General features: G+C 37.9%; 13 protein-coding genes across 13 annotated transcripts; 7 read left to right on the forward strand and 6 right to left on the reverse strand.

The window, feature by feature from the left end:
• Position 1: 1 nt before the first annotated feature.
• Positions 2–865, reverse strand: Gasu_29450 (RNA-binding protein). Its single transcript, XM_005706190.1, has 3 exons — positions 688–865; positions 498–632; positions 2–444 (listed from the first exon to the last, which is right to left on the reverse strand). Exons 1-3 carry the CDS (start codon positions 784–786, stop codon positions 82–84), a joined length of 597 nt encoding a protein of 198 aa, XP_005706247.1. The 5' UTR covers positions 787–865; the 3' UTR covers positions 2–81.
• A 5-nt stretch (positions 866–870) lies between these two features.
• Gasu_29460 (transcription initiation factor TFIID subunit D7) lies at positions 871–1,585 on the reverse strand. The gene is made up of 3 exons (XM_005706191.1): positions 1,376–1,585; positions 1,059–1,324; positions 871–1,009 (listed from the first exon to the last, which is right to left on the reverse strand). The coding sequence occupies exons 1-3, from the start codon at positions 1,539–1,541 to the stop codon at positions 899–901; spliced, it is 543 nt and encodes a 180-aa protein (XP_005706248.1). The 5' UTR covers positions 1,542–1,585; the 3' UTR covers positions 871–898.
• A 30-nt stretch (positions 1,586–1,615) lies between these two features.
• Gasu_29470 (uncharacterized protein) lies at positions 1,616–2,416 on the forward strand. Its single transcript, XM_005706192.1, has 2 exons — positions 1,616–1,835; positions 1,886–2,416. Exons 1-2 carry the CDS (start codon positions 1,757–1,759, stop codon positions 2,386–2,388), a joined length of 582 nt encoding a protein of 193 aa, XP_005706249.1. The 5' UTR covers positions 1,616–1,756; the 3' UTR covers positions 2,389–2,416.
• A 9-nt stretch (positions 2,417–2,425) lies between these two features.
• Positions 2,426–4,146, forward strand: Gasu_29480 (heat shock transcription). Its single transcript, XM_005706193.1, has 4 exons — positions 2,426–2,596; positions 2,648–2,740; positions 2,795–3,174; positions 3,234–4,146. The coding sequence occupies exons 1-4, from the start codon at positions 2,433–2,435 to the stop codon at positions 4,100–4,102; spliced, it is 1,506 nt and encodes a 501-aa protein (XP_005706250.1). The 5' UTR covers positions 2,426–2,432; the 3' UTR covers positions 4,103–4,146.
• A 4-nt stretch (positions 4,147–4,150) lies between these two features.
• On the reverse strand, positions 4,151–7,215 carry Gasu_29490 (ATP-dependent RNA helicase). The gene is made up of 4 exons (XM_005706194.1): positions 7,193–7,215; positions 4,870–7,070; positions 4,248–4,792; positions 4,151–4,204 (listed from the first exon to the last, which is right to left on the reverse strand). Exons 1-4 carry the CDS (start codon positions 7,211–7,213, stop codon positions 4,188–4,190), a joined length of 2,784 nt encoding a protein of 927 aa, XP_005706251.1. The 5' UTR covers positions 7,214–7,215; the 3' UTR covers positions 4,151–4,187.
• Positions 7,216–7,230: 15 nt separating this feature from the next.
• On the reverse strand, positions 7,231–8,065 carry Gasu_29500 (60S ribosomal protein L1Ae). The gene has a single exon (XM_005706195.1). It carries the CDS (start codon positions 7,933–7,935, stop codon positions 7,285–7,287), a length of 651 nt encoding a protein of 216 aa, XP_005706252.1. The 5' UTR covers positions 7,936–8,065; the 3' UTR covers positions 7,231–7,284.
• A 10-nt stretch (positions 8,066–8,075) lies between these two features.
• Gasu_29510 (60S ribosomal protein L31e) lies at positions 8,076–8,656 on the forward strand. Its single transcript, XM_005706196.1, has 3 exons — positions 8,076–8,144; positions 8,203–8,453; positions 8,514–8,656. The coding sequence occupies exons 1-3, from the start codon at positions 8,142–8,144 to the stop codon at positions 8,617–8,619; spliced, it is 360 nt and encodes a 119-aa protein (XP_005706253.1). The 5' UTR covers positions 8,076–8,141; the 3' UTR covers positions 8,620–8,656.
• A 9-nt stretch (positions 8,657–8,665) lies between these two features.
• On the forward strand, positions 8,666–9,316 carry Gasu_29520 (malate dehydrogenase). Its single transcript, XM_005706197.1, has 2 exons — positions 8,666–8,945; positions 8,992–9,316. The coding sequence occupies exons 1-2, from the start codon at positions 8,710–8,712 to the stop codon at positions 9,287–9,289; spliced, it is 534 nt and encodes a 177-aa protein (XP_005706254.1). The 5' UTR covers positions 8,666–8,709; the 3' UTR covers positions 9,290–9,316.
• Positions 9,317–9,335: 19 nt separating this feature from the next.
• On the forward strand, positions 9,336–10,103 carry Gasu_29530 (malate dehydrogenase). Its single transcript, XM_005706198.1, has 2 exons — positions 9,336–9,925; positions 9,979–10,103. Exons 1-2 carry the CDS (start codon positions 9,383–9,385, stop codon positions 10,033–10,035), a joined length of 600 nt encoding a protein of 199 aa, XP_005706255.1. The 5' UTR covers positions 9,336–9,382; the 3' UTR covers positions 10,036–10,103.
• Positions 10,104–10,110: 7 nt separating this feature from the next.
• Gasu_29540 (ubiquinone/menaquinone biosynthesis methyltransferase) lies at positions 10,111–10,805 on the reverse strand. The gene has a single exon (XM_005706199.1). The coding sequence runs from the start codon at positions 10,786–10,788 to the stop codon at positions 10,147–10,149; it is 642 nt and encodes a 213-aa protein (XP_005706256.1). The 5' UTR covers positions 10,789–10,805; the 3' UTR covers positions 10,111–10,146.
• A 14-nt stretch (positions 10,806–10,819) lies between these two features.
• On the reverse strand, positions 10,820–14,895 carry Gasu_29550 (DNA mismatch repair protein MutS). The gene is made up of 10 exons (XM_005706200.1): positions 14,693–14,895; positions 14,103–14,640; positions 13,909–14,053; positions 13,427–13,849; positions 13,155–13,375; positions 12,814–13,106; positions 12,618–12,747; positions 12,422–12,562; positions 11,874–12,368; positions 10,820–11,823 (listed from the first exon to the last, which is right to left on the reverse strand). Exons 1-10 carry the CDS (start codon positions 14,794–14,796, stop codon positions 11,443–11,445), a joined length of 2,871 nt encoding a protein of 956 aa, XP_005706257.1. The 5' UTR covers positions 14,797–14,895; the 3' UTR covers positions 10,820–11,442.
• Positions 14,896–14,905: 10 nt separating this feature from the next.
• Gasu_29560 (bifunctional 3,4-dihydroxy 2-butanone 4-phosphate synthase \ GTP cyclohydrolase II) lies at positions 14,906–16,796 on the forward strand. Its single transcript, XM_005706201.1, has one exon. It carries the CDS (start codon positions 15,073–15,075, stop codon positions 16,729–16,731), a length of 1,659 nt encoding a protein of 552 aa, XP_005706258.1. The 5' UTR covers positions 14,906–15,072; the 3' UTR covers positions 16,732–16,796.
• A 9-nt stretch (positions 16,797–16,805) lies between these two features.
• On the forward strand, positions 16,806–18,664 carry Gasu_29570 (actin-like protein 6A). Its single transcript, XM_005706202.1, has 2 exons — positions 16,806–17,412; positions 17,469–18,664. Exons 1-2 carry the CDS (start codon positions 16,815–16,817, stop codon positions 18,329–18,331), a joined length of 1,461 nt encoding a protein of 486 aa, XP_005706259.1. The 5' UTR covers positions 16,806–16,814; the 3' UTR covers positions 18,332–18,664.
• The last annotated feature ends 21 nt before the right edge of the window (positions 18,665–18,685 follow it).

Below are 18,685 nucleotides of genomic sequence, written 5' to 3' on the forward strand. Positions count from 1 at the left end.
TACAGTTTTTATTTCTTTTATTTTCACAATTCGTTTCTCCAAAACAAGTCGATGTATAGAAATGGACAACTTTGCAAAGATCTAATAAGGTGTCATTCGACCTCGCCCTCGAAAGCCATGATAACCTCGTCCACGAAATCCTCCTCTTAGACCTCCTCTTCCACGAAATCCTATACCTCGAGGAAATCCTCTTCCTCTCCCTCTATCCGTAGTACTAATTCCTGGAACATTGGTTCGTTTGATTGAAACTTTCAAGTTACGACCTCGAAAAAGAGATTCATTCAAGATAACCGCATTATTCGCTCCTTCTTCTGTCGCAAATTCTATGTATGCAAAACCCTTTGGATGTCCAGTAAATTTATCGCATAATATAGTCACTCGATTGATAGTTCCACATTCCTTAAAGTGGGCTTGAAGCTCTTCTGGAGTTGAACCATAATCAACCTAAACAAATAACTCTAAAACAAAACTAAGAGCTTCGGTCAAAGAAGACTTACATTGCCCACATATACTGAGCGTCGGTCTACCTCTTCCGAAGAAGGAACTTCAGAGGCACTTTGTTCTTGAACTTCTTTTAGTCGATTCGCTTCTTCTTCCATTTCTTGTAATCTCTTTTTCATGGCCTCCAATTCCTAAATCAAAAAATAGGTCAACCACGTCTTCCTCTGCTCACAACACTCGACATACCGCATCGACATCTGCCTCGTCTAAATACGTAGCTTCTTGTGTAGCAGCGTCGAATTTTTCTACGTTATTCTCTGTTCCGTTTGCTTTGGAAACTTCCATATTAGACCCAAATATTTTATTGTCTAAAACTGAATACTTTTCAACGACGATCACAAAGTGCGGGTCTTCCAATGAAAGAATTTTCCCCCTCAACAAGAATGAAGTTTAGTATTCAAGTATTCATAGTATTGGATTCTTCTTCATTTGGTTGTAAAGATGACTCTCCTATACTAATGTTGCCAGTAGCTTCAGACAGCTCTTGAGAAGCCACACTTTCAGTAGTCTATGTGAAAAACTTCACTTTTTGTTTCCTAAATAAAAATGACAAATACCGTTTTTCTTTTCAACTGATAGTTTCTTGTTGTAAGCTGGAACTCTTTTGGCGGTAATTGAATACCAACATAAGTATCCACAACTGGAAGAGGAACTGCATTTCTTTCTCGACATAGCTGTAATAGTACATCTCTTGAAGGAGGTTGTGTGAAAGACTTGGAAAGTAATGAAGATATTGCCAGTTTCACATCATCTTGTCTAATGTCTTCTCTCTCTGCATACTGGGCAAAAGTTTTCGACAATTCCAATACTTCACCAATATATTCTGGTATAAAGTTGCGTTAGTGGTATAAGGAGCAGAAGCTGTTCAACGCACTATATACAAACTCCACAAGTTGCGCCACCACACGGGTATCAAAGGATTCTACACCAACAGCCTTTAATATATTTGCAATTACTCGTGCGTCTTCAGGTTCTGGTAAAACTTCGTCTGTCAATTGACTATTATGCTCTTCGTCGTTGAAGTTCTTCATGAGTAACATTTAACCATTGATCGCTATAGACTAACCCAATTTATGAAAAGTTGATATTTTTCCTTTATATTATTATTTCTACATTGTTTAGTTACTCGATAAAACAATGCCAATGAAATATTGTTATCATTGTTGGAACAAAGGAAGTTTCAAGAATGTTCCGTGTAATAATGTTCATCACAATGTACGTAAATGGATAATTCTCTTTTCATATAGATATATATATGAATAACTGGTCTACATACACTCCCAACTATCAAACATTGCCTCAAAAGCGTAAAAGAACGAATGAGTGTTTACTAGGTAAGTTGGAGACGATAGATGCAACATCAACTCACGACTCGTATTCAAAGATAACTCGGAAGAATTGGAACACAAAAGATGCCATACTGGAACAGATTCTGTTGTTGAGTTGCACAAAGAATATATAGACTTACAAGACAATATGAGTGAAACTTGTTCCAGCCAAGGTTTAGTTTCTGATGAAAGTGTTGGGTCTTCAAAAGACCCCTTTCCAGTGATTCATATGTTGCTATCCAGAGATAAGAATAGGGATAATTACACTCTCACAGTAACAGATACGCAACTTGCTAATCTTAATCCTCTCAAAGAACTTTATTTTTCAACTAACAATCAACTCCTATGTGATGAACAACAGAGATCTACACACGGTCACACACTAAAGACCGCAGAATGGCATATTTATGAAAACACTCCAACCTATGAAATCGTACCTTATACTGCTGAAAATGATATCAAAAGAAATCCTTTTTGGTTACAGTCTTATTCGGAAGAAAATGATAATTACACGACGAGTCATACTTCTTCAACTAAAGATGCGATGGAATTGGAATAAGAAATGTTCAATTGATCAACGAAAGCCTCCACTTGAGAAAAGTGATGAATGATACTTATGAGTCAGGAGAACAACTTGACAACAATACCTGTACTCCTTTCATTCGCAAGTTGGTCGAATTTATAGAAGAACCTTCTACTAATCACATTGTTTCCTGGAGTCCCAACGGGAAGAGTTTTGTTGTTTGGGATCCTGGACAATTTTCGACGTAAGTGTGAAGATGAAAACTTGGAATATGTTGGTAAAGCTTTCCATCTAGTGTTATACTACCCAACTATTTCAAACATGGAAACTTATCAAGCTTTGTTCGTCAACTGAACCAATATGGCTTTCACAAGTGTAGTCAGAAACGGTACAGGCTGAGTTTGCGAGTGATTAAATAGTTGTTTACGATATTATTTTATAGTTATGAGTTCTCACACGAGCTGTTTCAACGTGACCAACCAGAATTGTGGGTTGGCATTCAACGCAATCGACCTGTTGGAGTTGTGAAGGACAAACGCTTTGTAAAGAGTCCTAACCTTATATGTTATAACCCAGTATTTGGTTTGCCTTTTGTTCCTGAAGAGTATCTTCTTTCAGACTTGGGGGAAATTCTCTATCGAAAAAACGAGAGTTTAAAGGAAACAGTTGCTCGACAACAAGAAGAGAACGAAATTCTAAAGAAGCGTTTACGGGAGTATGAAGCAGAACTGGTTTCACTTCAAGCCCAATTTATTTCAAAGTTTGGTAGTATGGTAGTTTCTAGGAATCAAAGAGGTGAGAACTTTGCAAGAGGAAGATATGGTAGGTAGTATCTTTGTTCCTTTAGTCTGTTGTTCTAAAGAAGCTTTGAAAAATGGAAGATGAGGATGAAGAGAATGAAACAACAGCACCTAATGAGAATTTACAGACTATTGAAAACATCAAAACTACTTTGGGTTGTTTTCAAAGCGAGGAAGATTCGTTTGATGAGAGTTCGAAGAGAGACTTCCAGAGTTTTGGAACTGCAAGGAAGAGCAATTTTGCATATCTTTTATCACAAAATTTAGATGAAGAAGATTCCGTCAAGTTTTCATCGAGTGGCAATTTTCATAAGTTGAGAGTATCTGGTCATAACGTCTCAGAAGGCTATGCTCTAGGGGAGCAGCAAGGGAATATGAATATGGATAATCCAAGTGCTGAATTCTCATATCCAAGAGCGTTTCCTTTTCAAGAGTCTTTTAACCAAGATAGCAGTTCTTTAAAGAATCTTATGGAAAGTTTGCATCAGGAAACCAAAGCAGTTCTTGGAAAACATGAACGGTTTGAAAGTGGTTCCTCATCTATGTTATATTTTCCAAAATTGTTGAGAACTGATGAACATCATGAAGTTGTTAGTGATTCCTTACCAGAAGTTGTAACAGGTAAGGAAGAAGAGTTACGAGAAGACGCATTGTTTCCAAATTCTCATTTGGCGACAACTTCAGACAACAATGCCATTTTGAGTTCGCATAACGAGTATGGACAATTGAATACAGAAATATCCAACTCATTTGATTTTCCAAGAGATTCAGAAGAGAACTCGCAAGGAAAAATTATTTCTTCGCAAGATTGGCCATTATTAGAGAAAAGTATGGATGAACTTTCTGCCAATTTATCTTCGATGTCGTTTTCTGCAACTTTAGCTGCGACTATGCAACAAATAGAAGATGAACAATATCATGAAAAAGAAAAAACTACTTTTCAAGAGTAGAATGTAAACACTTAACTCAGGGTATGGTATATAGTTTAGTCAAGTTCTAAAGAATATGTAATATCATCACAAACTGGAAAATGATTCATGAAAGCCATTGCTCTTCGTGCACAAAGGCGAAATTCTTCTGAAATGATTCCCAAACTTGCAGGAAGTCGTGGAATCTGTCTTAGAATATCCAAAACTCTTCTGAGATTTCTGCAAATATCACCTTCATCCAAACTTGTACCTGAAACCAGTCTAGACCAATTGGCTTCTTTCGCCCAAGTTTCTGCTATACCTGACCAGCCAGGTTCCATACGAGTGAAGCAGACAATACCATGTTGATTTTGAATACTCACAACTTGATCATAATATACTTGTAACTGTTCTAATAATGTCAAGGTTATGGAAGAAGCTTCCCAATTGATCACTGCGTCCTCTCTTATAGGATCACCTATTACTGTGGCGACAACTCCTATCAAATGATGTGGTTCATAGGTTTGTACTTGCCCACCTAGATAGCCCAGCACAATAGATAGCCATACTTCATTTTCTCCTCGAATAGCAACACATAATCTACCAAGAGCTGTCACCCGATACCAAGTCTCTTCTGTTGTGAATCTAATATTTTCAATAAAGCTCAAAGTATTCAATGTTTTCAATAGAGACTGCACATAATCCCAAGACTTTGTCATCTGGTCATCATAGCTTGAAGTTGACTTGTCCAATTCTTCTATCGATGATGATGATAATAATGTTCCGTATGGGAAGCATCAGTAAACAACCATTCTTCTGGTGATTTCTTCTTCAGCCACTTGTTTACTTTATCATACAAACGTAATAGTTCTTTGCGATTCTTCAAATGATGTACTGGACTTTGTTCCAATTGCGTTAGGATATGTAATACTTTCCTTCTTTGCGATAAAAGTTTTGGGTCTCTTTCTTTCATGTTTTCTAATAGATAGCATTCTTTGGGAATGTTGACTAACATACTTGCAGTCCTTTCGGTTCCAATGCAAAAAGTATTATCGCAAGTCACCTTATCCTGCTGTCTCTGTTTGTTATATTCTTCCATAAGATATTCTATCCTATCAGGTTGCAAAACAAAAGGGGAATCATTTGGTGATACAGCTAGGATTTGTGAACAAGTTACGACACGAAAATGATTTCTTTCCGTAAAACAAAGATAAAGTTCATTATCTTTGAATGGATAGGATTTCAAAAGCCAAGCAACTTGTCGCTCTTTGTCAACGTCTTCAACTATCATCGTCTCGTTCTGTTCATAATGCATGTTCTCTAAAATATTTGATGAGCTATCGTCATCTATCCATAGCACAACTCCAACATTCGCATATAACAAACATTCCTCGACAAGTTGACGTTGCATTTCTATCCATTGCTTTGTGAGATATCTCAAAGTCCTTCTTTCCATCTTCAGCTTTTGTTGCAATCTACGATATCTTTTCCATTCTTCCAGTACGATATTGTTTTCTGTCAAAGTCTTCATCGCACTATTGTATTTTTGCAACTCATTTTCCTTTTCTTGTTCTTGTCTTTTTCTTTCATATGCAAATAGAAAGTTACCAAATGACTTGCCTAAAAAGTCTTTCACTTGTTGTGGTGATTTGCCATCTTGTAATAGATTAAGAACCAAGCCATAAGTTGGCAAAAATTTCGAAGTAATTGCCTCTACATTGCCAGTTACAAGCTGAAAGACATGTTTAGGATGAGTATCAGGAGATTGCAAAACGACACAGAAACCTTGCGAATCCTTTCCTCTACGACCAGCTCTTCCAGCCATTTGTTGAAAAGAACTCGTACTTAATCTCTCCATTCCATTATCACCACGTTTGAACAGTGCACTGATTACCGTTGTTCTTGCTGGCATATTCATACCAGCTGCAAGAGTCTCTGTTGCAAATATCACCTTAATAAGTCCCTCTATAAACAATTCTTCTACAAAGTTCTTCCAAACAGGAAGCAATCCTGCATGATGAACACTAATTCCTAACTGCAATAACTTCAAACGATCTTCTTGTTGTGCAGCTATTTCAGGAAAATGATCAATAAACTGAAAAATTCTACTCTGCAATACTTGTTGTTCTCTTTTGGTTACTAAATGCGACCTCAGCTTGTCTCCAAGTTCCTCTGCAGCTCTATCACAACCCGCTCTACTAAATACAAATAGAATACATGGCAACATTTTACGTCGAAACAAAATGCGAACCAAAAAACCAACACTAGGAGATTGCAATGAGCGCAAAGTAGAACGATTTCTTCTCCGTTTGTTTTTATCCACCTGATAATGCTGTTTGTAGTCAAATAACAAAGTTTTTGATAATGCAGAACAAGCATTTTCATCTTTTTTGGACGTATGAAGCAAGTCATGTAGACCCTTGTGATTACAAAACTGAAAATGAAGAGGTACAGGTCGAACATGAGTTTCATGAAGTGAAGTTTTTCTGTGTACATTACTTAACCAATCCTTCAACTGAGCAGCATTTGACATAGTTGCTGATAATGCAACCAGAATAACCTCTTTGGGACTTGCAATGATTGCCTCTTCCCAAACAGTTCCTCTTTCCGGATCATTCATAAAATGAAATTCATCAAATACAACTGCAAAGACGGAATCCGATATGCTTGTCGTATCAGCATATAACATATTACGATATATTTCTGTAGTTAATACCAAAATATCAGCATCTCTTTGAATAGTCACGTCGCCTGTAAGTAGTCCTACTCTGGAAACCCCAAAAACTCTTTGACAGTCACGAAACTTTTGATTGGAAAGTGCTTTCAAAGGTGTGGTATAAAAAATTCTTTTTCCAGCTGCCAAAGCCAAATATATAGCTGCTTCTGCAATAACTGTTTTACCTGAACCAGTAGGTGCAGCTACAAGTACATTCTCTCGTCTTCTAAGTGACTCTATTGCTGCTTGTTGAAAGTCATCAAGTTGGAAAGAAAAGTATTCCTCTACTTTGACCTTTTCAGTTGTTGTTACGAGACCAGAAGACTGTTCACAAAGTATTGCCACTCTTTGACCAATGTTTCGTTTTCCTAGTCGAAGTATCTTGGTTGACTGCCTATTTAAAGCTATTCCGCAACCTCTACAACAAGGATAAACATAGAAACCTGTTGCAGCCTTATTATATGATTGCTGAGATAACAAAGTTGATAGAAAAACAAACAACATTTTACTAAAAAATTCTTTTGGGTTTGCCCATAGTGCTTTTGATGTGTAATGACTTGACATTTTGCCAATTCTTCTTCAACAAAGAAACCAAAAAGTTGATAGCGAGTGTGATATTAGCAACCAACTGATCTTCCGTCATTTGCACGTTACCAACTGCTACTCCCATACAAAGTACTTTCTTCAACTGGAATTTGATAGTAGCTTTGATTTCATTGACTTTTTCTTGCAAGTTATCTGAGTGCGAAATGGGTGTCGGAAACTTTCCTGCCTTATTCAACGCGGGACCTAATATTCTCGGAAGTTGCTTAATAACAGAGTCTGAAGCTAGAAATGCGTCATATTTCTTAGCAAACTTTTTGATGGGTTTCTTCTGTTTGTTGAACTTCCTTAAAGCTTCCACATCATAAGCATCTATTCCAAGTTCCTGTGCTTGTTGAACATGAATAGCATCTCCCAATATAGCTACTTGTAACTTAGACTTTGGAATGTACGGAAGCTTTATGGAGCCACTAAAGCGCTTATCCTTTTTGGTATCATAGTTCTTAAGGCCTATCTGGAGTTCTACCGTCTCAACAAAGTTGCGCTTCTTTTCTTGTGACTCTCTTAAAATATCTGCTACTGCAGAGCGAACTGTTGCTGTCTGTAATTTGGACATTTGAAACAAAAGAAGAAATGGTCACCTTCACAACAAAACACTGTCTTTTGTGTTGGCTCTTTCGGCAATAGCCTTCCAATTCCTCTTTCAATGGAAAATGATTTTCACTGCAAAAGGAAATGATCGGCGTCGAGCGCTTTTCTTATTTCATTCTACAGAAATTGTGATTGATTGATTTTGACTGACTGGTTTTGTTAACGAGAATCATGGTAGGAAACTTCAACAACAAACTTTGACGTGATATGGTTTGACATAGTTTTTTTTCAGGCAAAGGATAAGAAAAGTTCGAAACAGACGATGATGGAAAGTGCCACTCGTGAATACACGATCAATTTGCACAAGCGGTTACACGGCTGTGTGTGGAAGAGACGTGCACCTCGAGCCATCAAAGAAATTAGGAAATTTGCTCAGAAAGCTATGGGAACGGAAGACGTGCGAGTCGATACGAGACTTAATAGGGAAATTTGGAAACAAGGCATTCGAAACGTACCTTTTCGTTTGAGAGTTAGGCTTGAAAGGTAAGTCCTTCAGATCGCACTTGTGTCACAATACAGTCTCAGTCGTATTCTTTATGCAAGAATATCTAACGACGATGAAGACGCACCTCATCCCTTTTATACTGTAGTATCTTTTGTTCCTGTAACGTCCTTCAAAGGTTTACAAACTGTGAATGTTCCCAAGTAAAGTTGACAAGTTTATTCCAGTCTTTTATAGAGCTGTTGAAATTATTAAGTAGTTGTTTCAGATTTTTTATTTCAAATAGTCATCTTCACAATGTCATCCTTACGTCATATGAGAGGAGTCTTTGGACAGTTTGTGAGAAACAACTTTGCCATAAAACAAGATCAATTGCTCTCAAACAGCAATCGTTTTCGTGGAAACTTTATACTGCCTTCGAGAGGTGTACAGATTTACAAAGGTTCCGGTAAAGATTGGCTCCCAACCTTACACGTCGCAGTTACAGGAGCAGCAGGGCAAATCGCCTATTCTTTATTGCCAAGAGTTGCCAAGTAAGTATTCTTATAAAAGTTTGAAAGTAGTGGTTGATAAATATAGTGGAGAGATGTTAGGCGAAGACCAACCGATAGTTCTTCACCTATTGGAGGTCCCCCAGGCTCTTAGTAAACTAGAAGGTGTCGTTATGGAACTACAAGACTGTGCTTTTCCTTTGGTTCAAGGAATCATAGCAACAGATGACTTGCGGAAAGGTTTTGCTGACGTTTCTGTTGCTTTATTAGTTGGTGCCAAGCCACGTTCTCAAGGAATGGAACGTAAAGATCTCCTTTCCACCAATGCAAGTATTTTTGCTCAACAAGGGAAAGCCTTGAATGAAGGAAATGCAGATAGTAACTGAAAATATTCGTGGTCACGAAGATCGCTATGACCAAGTACTCAGATGCTGTAGATATGTGCAGCCAACGCACCTCGTTTCAATCCAGAACGTTTTATGTCTATGACTCGTTTAGATCAAAACAGGACTCAGTATATGCTTGCAGAGAAAGCAGGCTGCAAGATTCCGGAAGTAGATCGTGTGGTAGTTTGGGGTAATCACAGTTCAACGCAATATCCAGATATCACTCATGCCAGAATCAAGGGAGAATCTGCCAGGAAGGTTATCAATGATGAGAAGTGGATTCGGGAAGTGATGATTCCTAAGGTACAGCAAAGAGGAGCTGAAGTTATTAAAGCTCGAGGTGCATCTTCTGCAGCTTCCGCAGCAGCAGCAGTTGTTGATCATATGAGAGACTATTGGCATGGAGTTGGTGATCGTTGGTGTTCTGTAGGAATTCCTAGCGATGGAACTTATGGCATTGATGAAGGACTTTGGTATTCTGTACCTGTGATGTGTCCTGGTGGACATTACCGAAGGATCTTGAACCTTCCAATTGAAGAGTTTTCTGCTTCTATGATGGAAAAAAGTCGAAAGGAGTTGGTTGAAGAAAGAGATGCTGTTCGTCATTTGATTCCAAAAGAATTTGGAGAAAAGTTGGTAAGTTGCAATATTTTGGTCTTAATGATATGATTTGGTTGATTTCATTTTAGTATACCACAAAGAAGAATGCAGCCACTAGTGCTGGAAAGAAAGCTGCTTCTAAATAAAGTCTTTGAATAAAGAATTATATTTTTTTCTTTTTGAATCCATCTGAAATAAATTCCGTTGGTGTTTTATAAAAGTGAATATATATATAATATATATATATATATATATATTCATTTGGAAACGATATTCAAGGAAACTGTTCCAAGCAAAGTATATTTCTGATAAATAGTGTAAAGACGGTGTAGTTTCAACAAGTCTTGCAGAGGCAAACTCCAATCACAGCCTTTGGACAACTTGGCAACTAAACTTCCTGTCCACCGTTGATATTCTTGAACCAACCCATAAGGGCTTAAACTATGCTCCAACAATAATATCGTTCCACCTTTCTTACAAACTCTTCTTATTTCCTTCAATGCCAAGTGTGGATTGTCAAAAACACAAAGACCAAAGGTATCCACCACATGATCGAAAGAATTGTCAGGAAAAGGTAGATGAATAGCAGAAGCTTCTATCAGTTCCCAATCAACGTCAGTATATGTCGATAAGGAATTCAACTTGTTTCTAGCTTGCTCCAACATATTGGCGCTGGTGTCAACTCCTCGAAACTGCTTCACAAGTTGCCAAGGATATAACTCCAAGTTGAGGCCAGTACCAACCGCCACTTCTAAGACATTTCCACCAGTAATATATGTCAGTAGTTCCTTTCGTAATAGATCAAGTTGAAACAATCTATTCCAAGCACTTGTCTCTAATTTATCATAATTCTTAGCATAACTATCATAACATACTTCTGCTAGTAGTGGTCTTGCCATACAAAGGTTCAAGATGGATAGAGAATATACACATTGCCTTGTAAAATTTCTTCTTGAAACTGTCATATGTAAAAATAAAAACCTTTTTCTGTTTGTTGGATTGACATGACAACGAATACAAACCGAACAACTACGTATAAATGCAAGTCTTTTCATTATTATTCTTCGGTAAAAGATGCGATTGATTCGACCTACAGCAAGGTTGTTGTTATGGCAAGCATATCGTTCTAAATATGAGAGCTTTCATACTACAACATTTCACAAAAGAGTAGAAACAGAAGAAGAAAAAGAACTTTCTGGTATAAAAACAAAACGTTTACATCAACCTCTTGGTGTTTATCCGGAAGGAACCAGCCTTGAAGAAGTGAGAGAAAAGTGGCAAAGTGACGCTATGGAACTCATATCCAAAGTACCTCCGATTGTAGTTGATGGTTATGTTGCAGCTTGTAATGGAGGTGGTGGTCCACTGGGGCACCCAATAGAGTATATTCGTTTGGAAGCTCCTTACCCTGCTACTTGCAAATATTGTGGGTTGCGATATATCAACAAACACACCTTTGAAAAATGGAAAAAAGAAAATGAAAGTTGATGAGTAAATAAAATAACGACTGTTCACAACAAAATATGTCTTTTTACAAACGTGTATTATATACATCAAAGAATACTTTGAATATACTTATTCGAAGACCGTCTTGCAACTTCCTTTAGGTTATCGATTGCTTCCTTCTTCTGGCTTTCAGTTTGAGAGGAGGATTGAATATACTGGACTTTGGCAAGAAACCATTTCATGAAGTGGTAGGCTTCCTTCTTTTCTGATGAGCATGTTTTGTTACCGGAATCCTCTTCTCCTATTCCATATTTTTCTAATCTATCGACAGTATCTTTAGCATCTTGGAGGACCGAAGCAGGAAATCTTGCTAATTCTGCAACATGTATTCCAAAACTCTTATCACAGATACCTGCCTCGACTTTGTATAAAAATTGCAACTTTTGCGTTTCAGGATCAGGTTCAGCCGACATATGTACATTTTGTACCTACGTTAAAGTTATAGAAAATCTTTTTCAAAAGCAAGCATATTACATACCACTCCTTGAGGAAATGTATCGGCAAGAAACGCCAACTCATGAAAATGTGTCGCAAACATACAGGGGCATCCTATGTGCTGCACAATATATTCTGCAATACTGTATGCTAATCCAAAACCTTCTTCAGTACAAGTGCCTCTTCCAAGCTCATCAACAATGATCAAGGAAGATGGAGAGGCCAATCGAAGAATAGATGAAGTTTCCAACATTTCCGCCATGAAGGTCGATACTCCAAACATTTGATAGTCGGTCGAACCAATTCGACACAAAATTCGATCCGTCAACGCAATTCTTGCGCTCTTTGCTGGTACGAAACAACCAATATGAGCCATCAAAGTGATGACTCCTACAGTTCTAATATATGTGCTTTTTCCACCCATGTTTGGACCTGTAACGACTATAAAAACTTGACCAAGTCTATCATCTGAATCAGAAACATTTTCAAGAAAGCAATCATTAGCTATGAATTGCTTTCCTTCCAAATTTTCTTCCACCTATTCAAAATGATATGCAACCAAAAGGAGCCTTGAAACCATGAAATACTTACGATGGGATGGCGAGCTTGAATCAAACAAATGCCAGTTCTAGGTTGATCGATGGATGGTCTACAATAAGGTTCAGGTGCATCCACTGCTACTATAGCAAAAGTTGAAAGGACATCAAGTTCTGCCAATACTAAACTAGCTTCCTATCAAAGTACTCAACTCACAGGGCTCCTTGAACAACACCGAGTTCAAAAATACCTCAAAGACAGAAATGTACGACGCAACAACTTGAATAATTTTGTTCTCCATTTCTTCTTGCTTTTTATCATATTCCGTACAAATACAGAAATATCTCTCACTCAACCGATTCAAAGCTTTTGTTACAAACCTATTTTTCAAAGATGACAGTCAATACAACTCTGATAAAACTCTCGATAAATGGTGGATGTCTCACCTTATTCCGTCTTTGCGTGTTTCTAAAATAACATAATGTGGATTGCCTCGAACCAAACGTTCATCCTTCCTCGATAGTCGGAAAAAGAAACCAGCGCTTTCTTTTCTTTCCAATTTTAATTTGTCAGTCTTCAAATTCAGATGTGAACAAACATCTTCGTGGACAACAGCAATCTCAGCAAGTATTTCGTCTTTGACTCTCATCATTTCAGATAAGTTCTCATCGATCCGTGCACTAACAACGTATTCATTGTTTTGCACCAAATCTAAGTCAATAGTAGCTTCGATCAATTCCTATATATTAGCTAGTGACATTTCATTCAAAGGAAAGTACAAGATTACTTCAAACCGATCCAGCTCAGTATGTAAGGAAATCAGTCGTTGCCAGTATGGTTTCAAAGGACTACTATCGTCCGCCATAGTGTACTGAGAAAAGCAATCCAGAAGAAGAGGCAAACGAATGGATAGTTGATAAAGACAAATCACGTGCCGTAAGGTGACATTTTTCAACTTTTGAAATCTTCTACAAAGTCGAGCAAGGTCAGGTACAAACTTCAAATGTCCTAGAAATACTTTGTCGCTGCTCATTTCAAAAATATTCTAAAAATACTTACTGTCACGAAATTCAGTACGAAAAATTGCATTTTCAATAAAAGTTTCGACCACATTCTGCCTTTTTTCAATTTCTTCGATATTTTGCAAAGGCATCAATAACCATTTCTTCAACAACCTGGAACCCATAACTGTTTTCGTCTTGTTTAAAATTCCATAAAGTGAGTCTTTCCTTTTGACTGAAGAAGCAACGCGCTCTAGTTCTCTATTATTAAGAGGTAAAAGATCTAATCCTCGAATGCAGGCCGCATCCAGTCTCAAGTATTGTGACATTTCTAATGGTTTAAGAAGAAAACGAGGCTTGCTCAAATGTTCATCATTTGACTCTATAAGATCTGGAACCAATCCACAACATTTCAAAAGCACAGCCAATGCTTGCAATACAAGAGTCTGTTCCAAGGTGCTCGGTGGAATCGATGCATCTCCTAGTAACTAAGCTAAGTCCTACACAAAGACCGATCTTTTAAAGAACAATGTTCCGAACCTAGAACCTTGGTAAGATCCCGAACTACGAGAGAAGACTCAAACTCTTTGCGATCCTGTGGAGTCATTAAAAAATTTAATCTGGCTGTCATATCCCGAAATTTTCGCAGTTCTTTCTCTTGAAGATCGGCAGGGCAGTAAAAAATCTATCATTACATAAGAGAGAGTGATCGACAAGAATGAAAACAAACCAACCTCTTTGGCTTGCAAGCTTACAAGGATACTTTCGCACAGAGCAAATGTTTCGTCTTCACAGAATTCTCCAGTTAGAAAAGAACTGTCTCCGATTTCATAAAATGCAACACCTAATCTGAGTTGACCATCTTCTTGTGCAAATCTTACAGCAACAGAGCTTCCCAAGGTCTGCGAATTATTGCTACTAGAATTCACAGAGAAAGCATCTACATTGTTCAAAATATTGTCATCTAAACCAAAGTATTCTTCTAAACTGCTTGCATTTGCTGGAGAGCCTTCCAGAAGTTTAACGTAATCGCACTTTCCAGTTTTCGATTTCGACCATACTTGTACTCTCACTCCTACTTCAAAAAGAGCCAAATAAACAAATTCTTGAGTTTTTCGGTAGTTCAAAACAACAAAAGGTATTTCATTGTTTCCAAAACTTTCAACAGTCCTCTCTCCAACAATTCCAAGGTTTGTAACTAGAACCACACCATGAGATATTACAAGGAAAGTCAAATTTGCCTTTATTTCAAAAACAAGCACAACTGAAGCACTACAAGTAGTTGATCAGGTAAGAAAACAAAATAGAAAAACAGACAGCTCACTTTGCGTGGTCTTCATATAGAGTCTCTACAAAACGTGTCAAAGTCTCCACTTCGGATATGGAGCCTAATAGCTGTCGTAAGGTGCCAGAAGAATATTCTTCCATGAAATAAAAAAATGGCGCCAAAACAAAAAAAAATGTGTGAGGATGTTTCAAGTATTTGTTGTTTTATTTCGATGTCAACATTTCAAATATACCGTTTAGCATTTCCGTAATGGAAATAAAAAAGGATTTTGCTCTATAAAGAGTTGATAAATCTTGTTTACTGTAGAAAGCATCTCAAATATTGAAACAGCCTTCAGCGAAGAGTAGGATAAATGGTAGAAATCCTTGGCCTTGGTTTTGGGGCTTGTCGACGTCTCATTCAAGGACCAAAACAGCATGACCAAGCAGACAACCTGTTTTGTGCCTTCTTCCTTGAGTTGGAGCTATCAAACGTCGTCTATAAAAACATGGCGTACTTCTTCTTTTGTAAAGGTTGTATATGGACGACCTATACAGGGCTATTACAGAACGAGTCGAGCTTTTACAAAGATGGTTTCCAATTTAGGTGAAACAGTAGAGCATCAAGGAAGCTCAAAGTTGCCATCCGTCGTTTCTTTTGAACGATTTTCAGAAAACGGTCACAAGGAAAATGGTAAAAGTGAAGATTCGGTACCAGAACTTGCCTCTAATAAGGTTTGTTCGAAAAACATGAGTGTTCTGTCGAGCAAGTCAAGTTCTAAACAGTCGAATGATGTCAGAAACAAGGATGACTCGAGTTACCTTTCAGATGGTTGGTGTTTTGGTAAGGACAGTGTAGTTGCAGCCATAGAAGCATTGCGAAGAGGCGAGTTTATACTAGTGACGGACGACGAGAATCGAGAGAACGAGGGAGATTTGATAATGGCTGCAGAAAAGGTAACCAGTGAATCCATTGCCTTCATGGTTCGGCATACAAGCGGAGTACTTTGTGTTTCTTTGGAACCTAGTCGAGTTGAACAGCTTGATTTACAGCCTATGGTTCCTTTGAATACTGACCCCAAAGGAACAGCATTTACTGTATCGGTCGATTACAAGCATGGCACTAGTACTGGTATATCTGCTGTAGATAGAGCGAAGACTATTCGAGCTCTTGCCAATCCCAGCGTGAATGGCAAGGATTTTCAACGACCTGGTCATGTCTTTCCACTAAGATACAAGGAAGGTGGTGTTCTAAAGAGAGCTGGTCATACGGAGGCTGCTGTTGATTTTGCTCGGATTGCTGGACTTTATCCTGCTGGAGTACTGGCAGAAGTTGTGAATGATAAGGATGGCTCTATGGCTAGATTGCCTGATCTTCTGGAGTTTTGTAAAGAGCATAATATTGTTTTAACTTCCATTGCGGATCTGATTAGGTGGAGAAGAGAGACTGAGAAGCTTGTTTTTAGAATAGGAGAGACCCCTGCAAAGCTTCCTACTGTCTATGGAGTTTTTGATACTTACTGTTTTAGATCTGTATTGGACGATGTAGAGCACATTGCTTTGGTCATGGGTGGTCCATTTCATAGTGATAGTATTACCAACGAAAGTTCCCTAAAAGGCCAAGTTCCAGTTCTTGTCCGAGTTCATTCTGAATGTTGCACAGGAGACGTTTTTGGTTCACTTCGATGTGACTGTGGAGTTCAACTACAAGCAGCTATGAAGGCAGTGGCAGAAGAAGGCAGAGGAGTTATTCTTTATTTAAGAGGCCAGGAAGGTCGTGGAATAGGACTAGGTCACAAACTTCGAGCGTATGTCTTGCAGGATCGAGGCCGAGATACCGTTGATGCCAACAAGGACTTGGGTTTTCCTGTTGATTCTAGAGAATATGGAATTGGTGCTCAAATATTAGTGGACTTGGGTGTAAGGAATATACGTCTTATGACAAATAACCCTGCCAAATATACTGGTTTACGAGGCTATGGCATACAGATATCTGAACGTGTTCCAATAGTCACCAAGGCTACTGAGGAAAACAAAGCATATTTAAGAGCCAAGAAACTAAGGATGGGTCATTGGATACCAGATGGTTTTGATTAGTTGCAAGAAATAATTGTATAGTTTTATTAGAACATTGAGAGATATTTTGGTAAAGATCCATTTTTAGTGGACAGACTTTGAAAATGCCTGAATGGGTTCGTGTTGGAGATGATGTTGGTGCAGTTATAATAGAACTCGGCACTTGGTACTTTCGTATTGGCTATGCAGGAGACGACTCTCCAAAGCTACTTATTCGCAACTTGTATGGTGTGAATAACAAAGGAAGTGTGGAGCAATTGTCTTGCAAAAGACTTAGAAAGGGAGGCAGTTTATTGGAAGAACAAGTAGTCAGTACGGATACGATTGCGTCAGCACAAGAACATAGTGTCACACCGAGTAATACGTTGGACGCTATGAATGAAACTAGAGTACAGGAAGAAGGTTTACAAGTCTCGGAACCAAAAAAGACAAGTTACTTTACCCCTTCTTTTGAAAGTCCGTATTTATTTTTTTGCGATCAATGTCCCTTTGATTGGCAATTTTATGAAAAAGATTGGTCCTTGTCAGAGTTGTTGAAAAAAGATGGTACTCTGAGTGACTGGCAAGCTTTTTGTTGTCTTTTAAAGCAAGCTCTTACTTTTCTTTGCGTCAAACCGGAGGATAGTGCTTGTATGTTTGTTGAAAGTGAAAGAGGTCTACAGCGGGAGACCTATTTACAGCTATCGAAGATAGTTTTTCAAGGTTTGAAAGGTTCTTGAGCTTGAAAAAAAATTGGAAACTTATGTGAGCAAATCTAGAATTGTCCATGCGTGCCACTTTTATTCTTAATCATGCTACAGCAGCAACTTTTGCGTCGGCAAGAACCACTGCCCTAGTTGTCTGTGTAGGCCACAAAGGCACAAGTGTAGTTCCTGTTGTAGAAGGTTTTTCATTGAATCGAGCTACAGTGAAAAGCAATTTAGGAGGAGAGTTTCTTACGAGAATTTTATGGAAATATTTTAATGAATATTCAGAAGTTATTGATAAGGAAAAGATAAAGCCTCATGGAAACCTCGACTTGGAAAGCCTCAAAATACAACGCCTTGTGGAAGATATAAAGCAATCCGTTTGTGGCTTATGGAATAAGAAAGAAGATATTGTAAATAGTCATGGAGTACCCGTAGAAATATTTCAATATGAATCAGCAAAAGGACAGTTCTTTCGAATTTCTCGTGAACTTTCATGGAAAATACCTTTTGTTGTTTTTCAGCCTTCTTCATTGAATGAACCACCTCTTAACGGTCTATGTGTGGACTTTGTTAACGAAGACGGAAGTATTGAGAACATATACCAGACAGATGGTATATGCGACATGGTTCTAAATGCTTTGCGGAAGTGTGATCCTGATGTTCGCAGGGATCTTATTGGAAACATCCTTCTCATAGGATGCAGTACTTTATTTCCAGGTTTTACCAAATGCTTTGAAGATTTGTTATTGGAAAAAATGTCGCCTATGTACCGTGTAAGAACAATTTCAGTTATGTTACCGGAAGAGAGGGTATTTGCGTCATGGATTGGTGGTTCCATTGTAGCTTCCTCAGTTACTTTTCAGCAGTTTTGGTTTTCTCGAGAAGAGTTTATGAGAAGTGGACCTGAACTGATCTTGGATAAACTTATCTAATGTGTTTTAAATTTATAGAAGAGGGTTTATTATCCTGGAAAGTTTCGTTGTCATTATTTTGGATTTATCACATAAATATCGACTTCTCGTGAGAGGAGGATATAGAATACGAAAAAATAGCGAATTTGTTTTCAAACTTAAGTTGTTTCATTGAAAAGAAATCTCTTTTATGGCAGTTGAAATGGCGTTGAAAACAATAGCACACTAATATATCGAGGAAAGTTATAAGTTGCAAGTAAACTCCTCAACACCAAAATTATTCGTTTGTTCTATTTTCTATCCCCCAATAAGTTTCTTTTTTTGATATTTTTCGATAAAACTATCTTCTACTGTGCTACCAAAGCTAAACCACTA

This window comes from Galdieria sulphuraria (genome assembly GCF_000341285.1).
Source record: "Galdieria sulphuraria unplaced genomic scaffold scaf_22, whole genome shotgun sequence".
In the NCBI taxonomy this organism is placed as follows: domain Eukaryota; phylum Rhodophyta; class Bangiophyceae; order Galdieriales; family Galdieriaceae; genus Galdieria; species Galdieria sulphuraria.